Source organism: Penicillium cataractarum, assembly GCF_028827025.1.
Source record: "Penicillium cataractarum strain IBT 29864 chromosome Unknown utg000002l, whole genome shotgun sequence".
In the NCBI taxonomy this organism is placed as follows: Eukaryota; Fungi; Ascomycota; class Eurotiomycetes; order Eurotiales; family Aspergillaceae; genus Penicillium; species Penicillium cataractarum.
The window spans coordinates 3,166,217-3,182,695 of NW_026622738.1; the positions used below are offsets into that span (position 1 = coordinate 3,166,217).

The window sequence follows — 16,479 nt, forward strand, 5'->3', positions numbered from 1 at the left end:
TCCCTTTGTTTTCTCTCAGTTCCTACTTGGCTTTCTGATCTTCTGCCAGGTGGTAGTCCACCGTCAAAATGGCGATGCGTACGTACTGCCTGATTCCTCCCCGGATGCCCCTCAATGAACCCCCCCCCGTATCAGTGACTGACCGTGACTTGGATTTCTGCAGAGCTTGATCTTTCTCAAGGTGATTAGCGACTGACAACTCTTACATTCGAATTACACGGCCGTTAACATTCTGGTATAGCCTCGGTGTTGAAGGATGAGCAGGGCCGCCCGTTTATCGTTGTTCGCGAGTACGTTCACCGACACCCCGTCTCGATCCGCCTTTTCGTTATCAAGTCGGGCCGTTTCGAGGGTTTGAAAGCATGAGGCTAACCGGCGGAATTTCTATTGTACAGTCAAGGAAAGAAGAAGAGACAGCATGGTACTGAGGCTGTGAAGGCGCACATTGTCGCCGCCAAGACGGTGGCCAGCATTGTCAAGACTTCTCTGGTACGCTTTTCAACGCCGGATGAATCGAATAGTTTCTAACTGGCTATGATAGGGTCCCCGCGGCTTGGACAAGATTCTCATTTCCCCCGACGGCGATATCACGGTCACCAACGATGGTGCCACCATTCTCGGCCAGGTTCGACTTGACCCCCTTTTGCATTAATGACAACCCAGCAAAAAACCCTAATTCATGCGCGAAAAATAGATGGAAATTACCAACAACGTCGCCAAATTGCTCGTCGAGCTCTCCAAGTCACAGGATGAGGAAATTGGTGATGGAACAACGGGTGTTGTGGTTTTGGCTGCTGCCATGCTGGAGCAAGCCGCGGATTTGATTGACAAAGGCATTCACCCCATTCGGATAGCCGACGGTTACGATCAGGCCTGCGAGATTGCCATCGCAGAGCTTGACAAGATCAGTGATGAGATCCCCTTCTCACGCGAGGATACCAGCAACCTGCTCAAGGTTGCCAAGACCAGTCTAGGCAGCAAGATGTATGATGATGATCCAAATTTCCCCATCCGTCACATTTAACCATCTAACCTCGAACTATAGTGTCTCCAAGTCTCACGACCAATTCGCCAACATCGCCATCGATGCTGTGCTCTCCGTGGCCGATCTGGAGCGCAAGGATGTTGACTTTGAGTTGATCAAGGTTGATGGCAAGGTCGGCGGTGCTCTTGAGGACTCCCTTCTTGTTAAGGGTGTGATTGTCGACAAGGACTTCTCTCACCCCCAGATGCCCGACGAGGTTCAGGACGCCAAGATTGCTATCCTGACCTGCCCCTTCGAGCCCCCAAAGCCCAAGACCAAGCACAAGCTTGACATTACTTCCGTTGACGAGTTCAAGAAGCTCCAGGACTACGAGCAGGAGAAGTTCGCCGAAATGATTCAGAAGCTTAAGGACTCCGGTGCCAACCTGGTTATCTGCCAGTGGGGTTTCGATGATGAGGCCAACCACTTGCTTCTCCAGAACAAGCTGCCCGCCGTCCGGTGGGTTGGTGGCCCCGAGATTGAGCTGATTGCCATTGCCACAAACGGCCGCATTGTGCCGCGCTTCGAGGACTTGTCTGCCGATAAGTTGGGTAGCGCCGGTCGTGTCCGTGAGATGACTTTCGGTACTACGAGAGAGAAGATGCTGGTCATTGAAGAGTGCGCCAACAGCCGGGCTGTCACTGTCTTCATCCGTGGTAGTAACAAGATGGTAAGCACTCCATTCCTTTGGGATTTTTGCTTCTGTGGCCCCGAACTAACCAGACTTGCAGATTATCGACGAGGCCAAGCGGTCACTACACGACGCTCTCTGTGTGGTTCGCAACCTGGTCCGCGACAACCGCGTTGTCTATGGTGGCGGTGCTGCCGAGATTGCCTGCTCCCTAGCCGTGGAGGATGCCGCTGTCAAGGTTCGTTCATTATCACTGCTACACCCCGCGATCATTGGACTAATCATCTCTACTTTTTACAGAGCCCTGGTATTGAGCAGTACGCTATGCGCGCCTTCGCTGATGCTTTGGACGCTGTTCCCTTGGCCCTCGCTGAGAACTCTGGTTTGAGCCCCATCGAGACTCTGGCTTCCATCAAGTCGCGCCAGGTCAAGGAGAAGAACACTCGCCTTGGTGTTGACTGCATGCTGACTGGCAGCAACGGTAAACATTCCCTGATTCCTGCGGTTTCAATGTTCATCAACTAATCTAGTTTATGTATAGACATGCGCGAGCACTTTGCTATTGACCCCCTGATTGGCAAGCGCCAGCAGCTTCTGCTCGCTACCCAGCTTTGCCGCATGGTTCTCAAGGTATGATCATTGATGTGTCCAACTAGGATAAAGCACGAACTAACATTCAACTAGATCAACAACGTCATCATCTCTGGCGATGACAACGCCGAGTTTTAGGTTACCCGCATATATTTCTAATGCCCTCTACACGGCACTGGAGTACCCGGTCCGGTGCGTCGGCTAAAAAAATCTGATGATCCTGGTTGGACTCCTATGTAAAACATGGCCCCTTACATAGAATTTTCCGAGTTGCAATGAGAAAAGGGTTTACGATCTCTCCTACTATTCTCGCCGGTTGGTCACTTGGTCTGATCGTAGATATCTATGACCCGGTATGCCCCGGCCGACTTTCGCCGCAGGTTGATCAAATCCTAGTATCGATCTTGAAAGATCAAGTGGAGCACATGCTTCCCCGATAGGCATGCGTATGCATAAATGGTTATGATAATATCTGAACACCTTCCGATGATCGCCCGACTAGTTTGCGCAGATCAAGCCCAAGCACGTTTCGCTCCCCTGATCGGCACATGAAAATATACACATGGTGCTACCTGCGGGGAAACGGCAGAGAAACTCTTCGCTCGAGCAGAGTTAATCGGGTACTTTGCTATGACACGTCCGTATCATTTGATTACCCCTCGGTGATGTCGAAGTTCATGAAAACTCGTGCTCTTGATCGATAAACAGTTACATGTACCTCCGCCCACAAGGGTCACCTAACATGCCGAGGAACAGAGAACGAAATATACCAACATCCCATTTCGATCATCCCATGTCTAATCTCCCTACCTCGGCCAGCTATAGCAATAAACTAGAGTTCTTCCACTCAAAAAATATCATGCGTCTGTTGATGTCTAAGAGTACGCAACCCGATAGCCTCGTGAGAGTTTTCGCCGCTCTTGTACTACTTTGATACAAGTAGGCAGATCTCTTGGGAACTTGCTTTAGCTCACAGCCATCGAGAAACATATCTTCAAGAGCCTTGAACTCTCAATGAACTACCTTTTATGGACTTCACATGTCGTAGTTGCAGGCAGGTAGTCTCATCATCCTTGCCCGTCGTAGAACCCTGTGGAGATCACCTGCGAATATTACATAGAAGTTAAGGGGTACCTGCTTCTTGCCAGTAGAAGACAGTAGGATCTTGCTACCCATAGAGAACTTATATGAGGTAATTTGTACTACCCAACCCGGATCGGGATCATGGTGGATGGTTCGATCTCTGGCTTAAAACGGCCAGTGGTATGTAGATACAAACTTCAGAATAGCTAGGCTCGACGGGCTCTGTTGTTAATATTGACAGTTTGGTTGTTCAACGTAGCTTCCATGGAAAGATAGTCACTGTAGTATCATTCTTAGACCTATAGGAGTCGGTGGAATATGACGGGATGGTATAACCATAAACTTGTGTCTGTTGACCAGGAAGCCCGAATCGCAATATCACGGGAGATACGTTTCAAGCAGCTACCATGTACTCCAGCCAAATCATCCATCGAATGTTGGCCGTCTTGGTGACATTTTTCTCTATCCGCCTCCTCTAGACCGATGCGGTCAAGTTCACGGAATGGAGAGATAGGGTTAAATCGGTCCGGGCAGGGTTTCACAGCGCGTGGAAATGCGACCCCGGTTCCCCGCGACTCGTGGTCCGCAGAGTTCGAAACTTTACGATCCACTGCGTCTCGACTGTAGACAAGACAGGATTGGGTTGCTGGATTTCTTGGTTTGGATTATCTATCACGGCATGTGAGAAGAGATATGACATCCTTTGTGGAACGGATGGGTTCGTCGACGGATTGGTTCGATATGTGCTGATAGCAATTCTATACACTGATTTGGAGGGTATATTGTCTTGCGCTAGTCCAAACTACATTCATCAAAGTGTGTGCTTAATTGCTAGACTCTTCTAGATTCATGTGATGTGATCGGCTGATCCTCGGCTATCTGGCCCCCAAGTCTCTGCCTAGAAGACCGAGAAACATCAGCGATCTCATCTCGTATCTCCAAACACATGGCTGCGTTGGGTAGCATCTGGAACAAAAATGCTGCAGAAGTATTACGAGATGAGCAAAAAAGGGCTGAAATATGCAATAGAGGCCTTATCCTGTCCCCGAAATCGTATATCCCGATCTATATATAGTCAACGGTATTAAGAAGATCGGCAACCGCAGATCTGCCTAATCTTCTACATGCGGTACTGCAGTCCACTCTGCCTTGTGGGTGGCCCATTTGGAAATGGAAAGTATGCATGAATGCAACCGGTAAGCGCTACTATGGTGAGACGGTCATCTCCAAGACTTGCATGAATAATAGTTTGGGTGGAAGCTCCGGGATCCGGTCAAGATGCAAACCCATCACTGCGGTGTGACAACACTGACAGGTACCGGGCAAATCTGATCTAGTGAGCTTTTTCGTTGACGGGGGCGAGATTGAAATTTGTAAGACTCTGTTATTGAGGCTGGTTTGATGTCGATAATTGTATGACTTGCGATGGTTCTAGACCGGTGCAGCCAGGCAGTATGGCTTTCTGTAGTTTGCATTTCAAAGGAGACCACTGAACCGGTGGACAGATGATTTACTTCTTGCTCCAGCTTTTGTTTTAGTCATGGTCAGCCCCTTTGCATTGTCAATACATATTAGGCGCGCTGAATTAGGGGGTCAGGGTTTTCCTTTTGCTGGGCGCACTGCGCGGCTCAGATGACCTGATGTCGTGTAAACGCCCAGGACCAGGTGAGACGGATCAGAAAAGAAAAGTAGTGTTAGAGTAGAATACGTCAAGTATACAGTGGAAAAGTAAATCACATCATCTAGTGAATTGCATATTCGTATCCAAAGATGTACTACTATTGCTCGGCATACTTCATGGGGCGTCGTCGGTCATCAGCCTCATTGCTGCCACAGCCATCCGACCCGCCTTTGCTCACATGGACAGGGCCGATTGACGTGGTCGCGATCTGTTCGTTGTAGTCGACATCAGTAATATACTCCAGGGGGTTTGCGTCTTTACTCGTGACGGTCAAGCTTTGCAGAAGAATTATACCGTCAACCTTTCTAGTCTCTTCATAAGCGCCTTCTAGTAACTGTTGAGGTTTCGGGGGTCACCAGCACTTCTCTTTACCGCCTCTTCGGGATATCGCTTGGGCTCGTCACACGACGACGAACCTGTTAACCGTGAACACATCACCGCCCTAGTGATCGATCGCTATGGGGAACGTTTACCGTGACATTTTGGGTATCTATTCTGGTTGTCACGTCAATGAGAGGCGCCCTTGTGCGCTGCTATGCCTCTTTTTGATAGTTGGGGCGAGTAGGTTGGTATGTAATCGTATTCTCTAGATGACAATACATCTATATTCTGTTTTTGATCTATTCCGATCGAGGGTGTAGGATTACGAAGTTAGGTTTCATTGCTCTTTATGTCAGGAGAGTTGGTTGAGAACTAAAAATGTTGGGTTTCATAGTTCGCTTACTGGAGCCTGAAGTTGAGGGTAATCATCATACTTCTCTTCCCCGGACTTTTGTCCCCACTCCTTGACAAATTTATCCATGGTTCTGAATATGGACTTTATGTTGGTTAAATCAAGCTAAACGTGTCCGACTATATTTTAGGACAATAGCAAGGCGTAGACCATTCAAAGTCAATTTCCACATTTCATTGAAAATGGCCCTAGTATCGGAGGACGAGGCTATCGATTCCAAATTGATTGAAATACGACCGTCAAAGAACGAATCCATATCTGGCAAAGTTGTTTTATCCAACTCATTTGGGATGACCTATTCACCTATCATCCGGTCCCCCGGCAGATGCACGGAAATAATATATTGAGGCAGGAACGCCATAAGCCGTTCATGGCGCAAACCGACCCCCTGATGCATTTCTCGCCCGGTGGTTGGCGGATAAATGAGAAAAAGAGAAGAATGATCGAGGAGACAATTATTCCGACATACGCAATTCAGTATGAGCCCCGGACACCGAAGATGGCTCCGGAGGGCCTTCTAAATCCTTTTTCATATTCAATTATCCTGTGTATAGCTACCCCGTACCCCATACTTCGTACTTAGTTACCCCAGCATCAAAGAATATCCACCCAAGGCAACCGCAGATCCTAGAGCGCCGAAGTCGCCCGCCAAATCCCAACCACAAAGCCCAAAAGTGGCGCCCAGGCCTGTCATGCAAACAGCCCAACTCGGACAGCTACACAAACCACACACCACACCAGGCACTGATCGTGGCGCCGATTCACCTTCAGCTTGGTCCTAGAATTTGAGTCTCTGCCCGAGATCGGCCCCCTCCATACCTCCCAGGGGGGCGACCGGTCTAGATCGCCAACCCTGGCAAAGCCTCATGACCTGGGGGCCATGCCACGATCAGCAAACAAAGACAGCTCCCTGCCTCCCCTCCATCACACAGCCAACGCCAGTTCAGCCACGATCACACCCGAGATACGCCGTATCGCGTAGGATTCGAAATGTCTTTGATCGCGAGCCGCTGCAGCCGTCCAATGTGAAGAAAGGGAGAGAGGGGGAAAAAGCAACGCGACCTGTCAGAAGATACTGTAGCCGCCCCCCAAAGGGCCGACCGATGCGCATGGGTTGATGGTTTGACACAGCCCATGTTCTGGTATTTTAGGGTGCGATTCGTTAGTCTTGCGTTGATGTATCAGCCTACGGCTTATCACTAATTATTAGTTTGTTCGGGCTTTGATTTCGGAAGATCAGAAGGGGTATAGGGTGATCTTCAGCCAGGGCCGTCCCCCCTGGTCATTAGGTCAGACTCTTAATTCGTGAGGTCGACGCCGCCTTCAAGCCTTCGTATCAGGTTTTGTCATGTTGTAAACTCTCAAGATGGAGGGGGGCGGAATGTAATGTAATCAATATGTTTCTAGTTTGGGGCTATCGCGGGTGTTTCTAACATGATTGCGTATTCGCACAAAGCTATTGTTGTAAATAGCAACTCGGGAGGCGGGAATATATAGTTGAGTACCACCTGATGTATCTGACCACAAACCGGGCAAATCAATACCTATATATCTAAATACACGATAGAAACATCATTTAAATAGCGCTGTTGTAGCAAATATCCCCAATTCGTCACCGCAAAGGCCTGGCATCAACAACAAATACTCGACAATGACGAGGTGGCTGGAATCATAAGGCACAGCAAACAGACCTTACACAAGTACGCTGCATCGAGTACGACCTTTGTAGAGTCGGGGAATGCGAGGGAAGGGCATGCCGGCGCTCCCAAGTATCTGGATACTTTGATCGGCAGGGCAGGAGGAAGGGGGAAGCGCAGATTAGCTCACATAGCGTTACCCGCATCCGAAACAAGGGAGGGGAGCTCTAATTTCCAAACCAAGATTGGACATTTGACTGGTATGTATTGAGGATTAAGTACAGTACGGAATTGGGCTTTGCAGATGACTCTGGGTTAATGATCAATGGAATTGGACGAATGTTATTGGGTTTGTGGTGGTAGAGTACCGGATATACTGTATCTACCAGGTAGGCGCGCTTGAAGCGGAAGGGGTCTTACAACATTGGGCAAACTGACATGCACGGCGGTCCATGTCAATAATTACCCAGGCATATCGCCGTAGAGCTTGATGGGTGTTGTGTTACGTTGGGGTTATGAAGTTGGCAGAGCTACTTCACTCCTATCGATATATAGAATCGAATACACTTGTAATATCTAAGGTTCAAATTGATATGATTTAATATGTAACATGCATCTGCGAGCCTTGCAACACTGACAGCCCTAAGCGTTCCAAAACTTCTTCACAGAGCCCATGGGTTTGGTCCGTAGGTGCGATGGAAAGAATTGATCGCCCCGGATATGCAAGTCCTGCTTCCGGCAGGACTGCAGGGCCCGGGGAACTCCCCAACTCCGTTTCAAGCCAGTTCCACTTCCTAAAATACACTGCAGCCAGACCGTCTTTATTCAGATCGAGAATAATGGGCGTTCTGATATCTCGTCCTCTGGAAAAGCAAAATAATAAACAGCGGTCACAAGGACATCCATTGAAAGGAGACAGATCGAATCCATGTTTCCATTTTCTTCAATATTAAAACCTCTTCGTAATCAAAATGGGTTTCTACCTGTCAAGGTCAAGGAAATAAGGCAAATACTCAAAGACAGAGAATGACGACAGTGGCCCCTGGATCGACTATTACCCAGCAGCTCATTGGCAATGGGCCGATGGACGATTGACTCCGAGATCAACGGCTCACCTGACCCGTGGGTCTAGAAAAGCATGTACTTGTAAACCTACTACTGGACATGCTGTGCACGGCTTCTCACTCCCGTCTTCCCCGGACAAACATCCCTTGCCTTACCAAATCAGCCGGGCTGGGCCAGTTCATATTTGGGACTTTATTTCCTTGTCTGCCAGATGGCCTTGAGTTGATGACCGTTACTCGGTAACTCTATTGATGGTTTTATGAGAGTTTATCCAAATACCAGTTTATTTTCTTCGGTCCCTTGTTTGCATTATGTATAAAATTTCCAGATCTCTTTCGTACCGTTCTTTGTTGTCCATGGCGCACATGGTCGCTCCAAGGACTGTCTGGGAGCGATGGCCTGAAAATAGGGCGGCTATACCTGGGAATGTGATTTGCCGTCTATTGGGGTGATACAAAGAGAGAATCTATCCAGAGCGCATCTTTTCCTCGTCGAGAAGCTTATACATAATACATTCGCAAGACTCATTTTTCCGTTTCGTATAAACTATAGCCATCCGTACAATATCTACCAACCGAAACAAAGAAACGAGGCAGCGATGGTCATACCAAGTTGATCTTTGCTTTTTCCTCTTTCTCTTCCCCTTTCGCCCTCGAGCCTAGCCTTGAATGATGGCATCACATCGAGTATAGGCATATTCCTGGTTGGTTAGACCCACGACGTATTGACTTTATCGGCGTTGCGCCGGGCACCGTCGAACATTCACCGCGACAGCCGTCAAGCCTTGCCGTTGGTGTTGCTTTACAGGCTTGAAGCGCCTGGTATCCTAGACTGGACATCCGCACGGAATTCTATATCCTGCCGCCGCTAACTGGCCTTGCTAGCGCCCTATCAAAGTCTCAACTAGGGATACAGGTGAATTGTATGTTCTGGTTGACGCCAGCCAAATACTTTGACGATCCATACATTGCAGGGCAGGGCCTAATAATTGACGAAACTACAGCTTTACAGCTGCGTGCTGTGAGGATGCTATCACGGCCAGTCACTGTGCAGGGCTCGAATAGAAGGGCTATACGGGATTCTCAACGGCTAGAATGCTCACACTAAACAAACTGTATGACGGGGTTGCCCGCACTGGAAAGGTGCAAATCGTGGGGGCTATCAAATTAGTCGGGGCCAGCTGACATGGGCCGGCCCACATCGCCCGCTTTATTGGAGCCGACCGGTACCTGTCATCACGGCCGAGAATATTGAATCTCAGCCAATAGATGTACCGTCCTCTATGATTACATAGAAAAACACCGTCATAGTGTGGGCTGTCAGCTGTCAGGAGGTAAGTCTGATCAGCCAATATATTGTATATACAGGGTAGACCCAAATCTAGCCCTGTATCAGTGGTAGTTCAGCTCGGAGACAGAAGTGGACACCGGTATGGAAGACATTTTCGTACAAATGGCTGGGGAGGGGAGGGGGGTAATCATGTGACTCGTGCTCGTGACCTTGCCACAGTTTTGAGTGCTTCTCCACTCGCCCACTTTCCGTTGCCCGCTTCACCAGTGAGCATTCCCCCCCCGGATTACGCGAGATCGTACTGACTGCACCAGTATTGAACTGGAGAGGGCTGTTTTCGGAGTACTGTACAGTGATTGAGTACTGTATGGAATATCGCTTCCGCGGGGGCTGTATCGTTCCCCGCTGATATGATCGACGAACCGAAGCGCGCTCCTCGGCGACTTCCCTCGGAGAGTCAGCTGTCCATCTGTACCCGGTCCACTGTATCTCCTGATCACGCCTCGGCCTCACTGACAGCTTGCGGCATTGGTGGCGGCTGTAGGTCTACATGAGATGCTGTTACGTATGACTTCCGTCTCCACGCCTCGGCAAGCATTCTTCCGGGGATAGACTTTAAACCTCGGCACGAAATATCGCGTGGAGCGAGGGCGGGAGGAGCATGATAGACGCCTTTGCCGTTCGAATTCCGAATATTTCAATTATGAGAGCGTGACACTTTGTTAATTGCATTGGACAGCTATAGCTGTTCCTTAGTCAGGAAGTTGGCCAGAGTAGTAGTAGCGTCGAGAAGACAACCCTGTAACGCTACTAGGGATGGTCATTATTGGCAGCCTTGCTGGAAAGTTCCTAATGGCCCGTAGGTGGATCCTCCGTTCAGCCAGTGTTGATCGGCCCCCTTCTGCGGTACATACATTGCAGCATCGAATTGCCACCGTCTGGTACCACCCGAATTATAGACATGGTGAGACTGAGAGACTGCTGGCTGAGTCGATGGGCTTCTCTCCCGGCCCGTTTCTGAGGTCATCACGACGAAGGAGGGGGAGAATTTTGAAGAGAAGCAGGGCAAGAAGTCTTCTTCGGGCTGGGGAGGAATGATAGAACCACTGTGAGGGTCAACCCACCATGGTCACCAGTTTGACAGCCATCCCGCTGCATGGTGAAATGCTTTGCAGGCTGTGTGTGATATCAAAAACGGTGCCATACAGTACATTCAGGGAAAAAGATCCATGACCAGCAAGCTACATTGGGCGAATCGGAAGGATGGGCTCGGGTAGGTGGACTACGGACAAAGACTGGGTGTATAGACTTTGTACTCCATTTTGAACCATAATTGATTAACTGGATCCTTGACATATTGCGGTGGTTCGCTAGCCTTTGCCCCGTTCCACCGGACATCGTGAAGGGCCATATCAAACGACTAGCCCGGTCCCTCGGGGAAAGGTGGAGCCAGTGAAGGTTTCCTAGGCAGATCGACTAGGAGGACTTTTTACAGTACATTTTAGATGTTGAGATTATGCATAAAGAAGTAGAGGTAAGTGCAGGATATAGATTTGATATAGGGTTAGTGATAGTATATACTATCTAGACAAGAAGAAGTACTTACGATATGCTTATGTTACAGTAGAAAGAGGAAGTACCCCGAGTAAACTAGATTCCTCCCCCGCAAAAGCTTCCTGGTTCCTCCGCCCCACTGGGGATCCCCAGATGATCCAGAACCACAAAATCATCACACCGAACAAGAGGCAACACAGATGGAACTCCACATTCCCCAAGACCTCTCGTTTGACGTGGAAATATCACATGATGGATGAAACGTGCATCCTGTGCGACTCCACGTCCGCCAGTCGATCGGTCCAGTAGCGTCGCCCAATCCCCCGGGTTAGGGGCGAAGCTAAGGGGAGGAGGGGTGGGCTCAGGGTGAGGCGTCTCTAATTCCTTTTTCGGGGTAGGGGAAGTCCGACGGCCGAGTATGTGTGGATGTGTATTTACTCCCTTTACTTGATATCTTGAATCATCCGTACGGTATACATAGTATGAACTCCGTGGATAATAGGAACTAGCAAGGAAGAGTTCTCTAGGTTAACTCTCCGGTAGTGGCCTTCCTGATCTTGACCGTCGGTTGCTGATCCCTCCGTCATAACAGAGATGAAAGACAATGCCAGCTGGCAGACTCGTGACTACGAGGCTGTGACACTTGGGCTACCAGTGTGCTTAGAGGTCCAGCAGAGTGACCAGGATGTGGCATCCCGGGAGATAAGGATGCGAAGGGGGGCAGTCAGTCAGTCATCAGTATGAAAGATATGCCGCGTTAAAGTCCCGTAGCCTTTCTTGAGTTTCTATTTAGATTTTAGATTTGTCGTTTGACTTTCCGGGGGGGGGGGGGGGCTTTTCTCTGGCTGACATGTTAGTTATCCTCATCATCCCAGCTGATGCTTATTCGGATCAGAGCCTAAAAAATGGGCTCGGGCCTTGACCGATCGCGGTGTGGAATGCATCACCTTGCACAATGGAAAGATGCAGAAGAGATCACGCCTCGAAATGACGGGTTAGGTCATTATGCACTTTTTTACGAAATCCTTTAAAGTGAGGGTGATCTATGGAATTATTGCTTAAGTTCCCCCAGGAGGTATGTATGCAGTTAGCCCTAGAAGAAGAATAATCATCGAAGATTGGCTATCCCTTCTTGCCGGGTAATAATCGCTGGGTGCAGCCAGCCTTTGAATACTTCCACTGCCGCATTTCAGCCGGCATTTTCCCCCGGGCACTAGTGGGAAAACAATCAAAAGGAAAAAAGGAGATGAACAAAGTACATATTAATTAGCCTAGTGGATCAAAACAGGGAGAGGTCACGATTAAAGTCCTCCACTGTTGACCTTAGTCTCCGGGATATATGGAGTACTAAAATCTGGGGCTGAACGTTTCGCCTATTATGACATATCTATTCGGCTGTTGAAGGTATCGGCTGCTCAACTCCCACAAGCAACTAATCCTAAAGCGAACAGGGGAGACGGTCTTCCGGGAATAATCTGTGACGTTCTAACGTGGCTTGGAGAGATCTTGGGGAAAGGACAAGGCGATCCCTCCTTGCGGACGGCGGTGTCCCTTCCACATACTTCCCCCAACCCTCCAGAAACAGCCCCCAGTCCGTGACGAAAATAGCTAAACCACGAGATAGAAGATCTTACAGATTACCAAAGTTCCTTATTCCGCATTTAGATATTTGATTTAGACTTACTCCTTATCTAAGTAGGGCTTATTCAATAAGAATAATTTGACTACGCATCGAGGCAGAAGAGATTCTTTATTTCCCTAGTGGGCGAGAGTCAGCCGGACCCGAGGGTTGTTAGGCGGCCAATAGCTTGCGGTGCGACAATTCATCAGTCAGTAGGCCAGCTGCTTTGTCTAGGATCATTATTGTTGCTTCCATTCAAAATGGTAATCATTCTGGTGGCGAGGGTGATTGTTCAAACGACATGGCCGGTGGCGTGGAGGATTGGACAAGGAGGCCTAGAACAGAAAAGGACTTCTTTTATTGCACTTTAGTCACGTTAGTGTTACTATCTGAGTAGTCCATTTGAAAGGAGAGCTCATTACCGAAGCACATCTAACTATTCTCATGCCATCCTTGTAGATTTGATTTGATTTGTTTTCGTTGGGATTTCCCCCATTGCTGATGTGTTGGTTTGCCGCCAGATGGTCACAAGTTCTCATCGACTAAAAGCCCCTTGAATCTTTGTGATTGATACTATAGTCTGAATACGGACTTCAACATTCAACTATAAAGATGTACAGTACTTAGTATTATGAGGACTCATATAACTTTACTCCGGAGTTGAGCAGTCTCCAGTACCAGGTCCGGAAACAGACCAGTACTATACCATTAGTCACGGGCGCAATACCCGCCATTTCACTCTTTTAATTACCACTCGGGGCGAGTGGTCCCTCAGTCCACAGTACGGGGAAGATACCGGGGGACGACCGATGACAGTGGAGGGATGGTGCGTACGAGGCGTACGAGGAGAGTACCGTGGATGTACTGTACGTAAAGAATCGGGCCCCGTGATGCGACTGAATTTTCTTCACCGGCCTCGGCCTGGGGCCCACTGGGATTTTTTTTTTTCGGGATTTTTGACTTTGGGTTTATTTTCTGGTACGGAGGCCCGGCTTCTCTCCTTGTATTGTCGTATGGTCACCGCCAATACCAATTTAATTCGATTTTCTTTTCTTTAAAACTTCCCCTTTGGGTCTTTTTTCTTCGCATTTTCCGATTTTTCTTTTCTTAATACACAACTCCCCCTCTCTGCGCTTTCCACATCCACTCCACCCACTGCCGCCCCCGTCATTCTTATTATCGTTCCGACTGCCTTCTTTCCCCATTTCTCTCTCTCTCCTCTTCTTCACAACCTCCCAACTCTTCACCTTCTCGTCACCTCTCGTCAACACCGGGAACGCGTCAATCCCTCTTTCCAACGCGGCAAAACCTCCCCCGGACACTTCTCGCCTTCCCGACTTTCTACCATCTCCGCATCTCTCTCCCTCGGTGGCGCCCTGACACAATCTTGACGAATATCGGCTCGCCAGGAAAATTCGATCCCCCTCCAGTCCTTCGCCTCCACGCGTGATCCGCTGCATTTAGTGCCCAAGCATTTCGATTGCAGCCCCGTGGTGCCCAGGAATCTCGATTGATCCATCTCTCTGCAGCATTGTGCAGGGTCCAGACTCGAATTTTCAAGGCCTCTTCTTCGTGACCCGCAGATCATTCGTGAATCCTCAACTCCAGTTTCTACGCGCCGTACGACCACTCTCGGGGAAGACGGCGACCCCGGAAACACCACGTTCACGATTTCTCTCACTTCCACTCACGCAAAGCCTAGCTGTGGCGCCGTCACCATGCCTTTAACAACACCGGTTTTGACGGTGGACGCCGGTAATATTCACAAGGTGGACACCGCAAATGCGCAGTCGCTTCATGGAATGTGGATGGGTAAGTTGGAGAATACTCTGAATTGGACCTCGAGAAACATGGACTGACTGAAATTGACTTGCACAGTATTCTCAAAATGTGCCGACTACATGGACCAAGGCCGACGCCTGGAGAACCTGAGCTGGCGCCTGTGGACTCGCGAAACCTTCTGCGTTGAACCCGACAAGTCAGAGTCGAAATCAACCGACACCTCCCTCCTGCCGAAGCTGCGCTCCGAGGCGGCTGATCTTCCGGAGCTCTCCGCCAGTGTCGAGTCGGCCGCGTCCGACCAAGCCGAACGCATCGAAGCACACATCAAGCGACCTCAATTCTCCGATTACAGACCTGCCGTTGTCCGTGAAGACTCCCTGGCCAGCCTGGGTCGTGGCAAGGAGAAGCATATCACCTCTTTGGACCTGGAGCGTATGGTCCTTAACATTAAGGAGCGGAAGCAGTTGCAGCCGATCGCCCCCGTGGTCCAGCCTGCTGCCCCCGTTGTTGACATTACTCCTCGTCCCTCTACTCCTACTCCCACTCCTCCCTCCGTCTCTACTGCTCGACAGGTCCCAACCTTCCCTCGTCCCGCCCCTCAACCCCATGAATCGACCGAGTCTTGCTCCACCACTGCCCCCGAAGGCAACGATAGTGACTCGGCCAATGCTACTGCCTCTGACACCAGCGTCTCTTCCTCTGGGGTTCTCCCCAGTCAAGCTGAGTTGATCAAGTCGCCCAGCATTGTCCGCGGTTTCTCGCCCTCGCACATCTCGTCGTCCTTCCGATCCCAGACCAACCTGGCTGTCAAGTCGAGTCCCTCTGGTACCACCGTTCAGCAGCTCAAGCCATCTCCTCTTAAGAAGAAGGGTGGCATGTTTACACTGGGTGGATCTTCTGGTGATGACGATGAGAGCTCTTTCGAAGACCGCATGGGTCCCAATGCTCCGCAGAATAACCCGACCGTTGGTGGATTGAAGCCGGCAACTAGCAACCCCAGCCCCTCTAAGAAGGTGGCTTCCTTCAGCGACCACGTTGACACTATCCGACCCTCAAAGAGCCCCCTTCGCTCCGACGAGGACGCCATTGAAACCGACGATGAGGTCTCCGAGAGCGCCATTGAGGATGACGAGGATTCTGACTGGGAGGACTCGGTAACAGAAAGCGGCAAATCTAGCGTGGACGAGCGTCCCGAACTTTTCCAGCGAGTCGATTCGCGACCCAACCTGGTCTCTCGTCGATCGCTTTTGACTATGATGATGCACCAGCCAGGTCGCATGCAAGGAAACGCGTTCCGCTCCAGCCCTGCCCTCCAGCGGTCTCGTTTGACTTCGCCTAACGGTCCCTCCATCCCGGCCTCGCCTCCAGAGAACGACGAAGAGAATCTGACTATGCGCGGACCCGACGTTCCTCGATCCAAGCCCATTGTTATGAAGCCGCCCCACCCGCAGTCCGTCGCTCACTCGCCTCGGACAACCCGCCGTAACATGCTTGCGACCGAGCTGACCGAGTCCCTTCGCCGACATCTACTCTGGGAGCGCCAGCAGAAGAGCGCGACCGCCAATGCCTTCCTCAAGCGCCGTCACACCGCCCACGATGTGAAGAATCTGCAGGAATACCCAGCACCAAAGGGACCGAATCGGGCAACGGGCGCGGCAGGCCCATCTACTTCGGGTGAAAACCAGCCCGGCAACCAGGCTCGGGATAAGGATCTTTCAAAGAACGGATCCTGGACCAACTACACCACGGACTATGGCCCATGGGAGTACCACGTCAAGGGCTGGTAA

General features: G+C 50.1%; 2 protein-coding genes across 2 annotated transcripts; both read left to right on the forward strand.

Annotated features, from left to right (window-relative positions):
• Positions 1 to 68: 68 nt before the first annotated feature.
• N7496_003233 (chaperonin-containing T-complex subunit CCT5) lies at positions 69 to 2,384 on the forward strand (the record flags this gene model as incomplete). Its single annotated transcript, XM_056696164.1, has 11 exons — positions 69 to 78; positions 164 to 181; positions 242 to 290; positions 396 to 489; positions 542 to 625; positions 695 to 984; positions 1,046 to 1,694; positions 1,756 to 1,893; positions 1,956 to 2,136; positions 2,197 to 2,285; positions 2,340 to 2,384. 11 exons carry the CDS (start codon positions 69 to 71, stop codon positions 2,382 to 2,384), a joined length of 1,647 nt encoding a protein of 548 aa, XP_056558376.1.
• Positions 2,385 to 14,628: 12,244 nt separating this feature from the next.
• N7496_003234 (uncharacterized protein) lies at positions 14,629 to 16,479 on the forward strand (the record flags this gene model as incomplete). Its single annotated transcript, XM_056696165.1, has 2 exons — positions 14,629 to 14,722; positions 14,789 to 16,479. 2 exons carry the CDS (start codon positions 14,629 to 14,631, stop codon positions 16,477 to 16,479), a joined length of 1,785 nt encoding a protein of 594 aa, XP_056558377.1.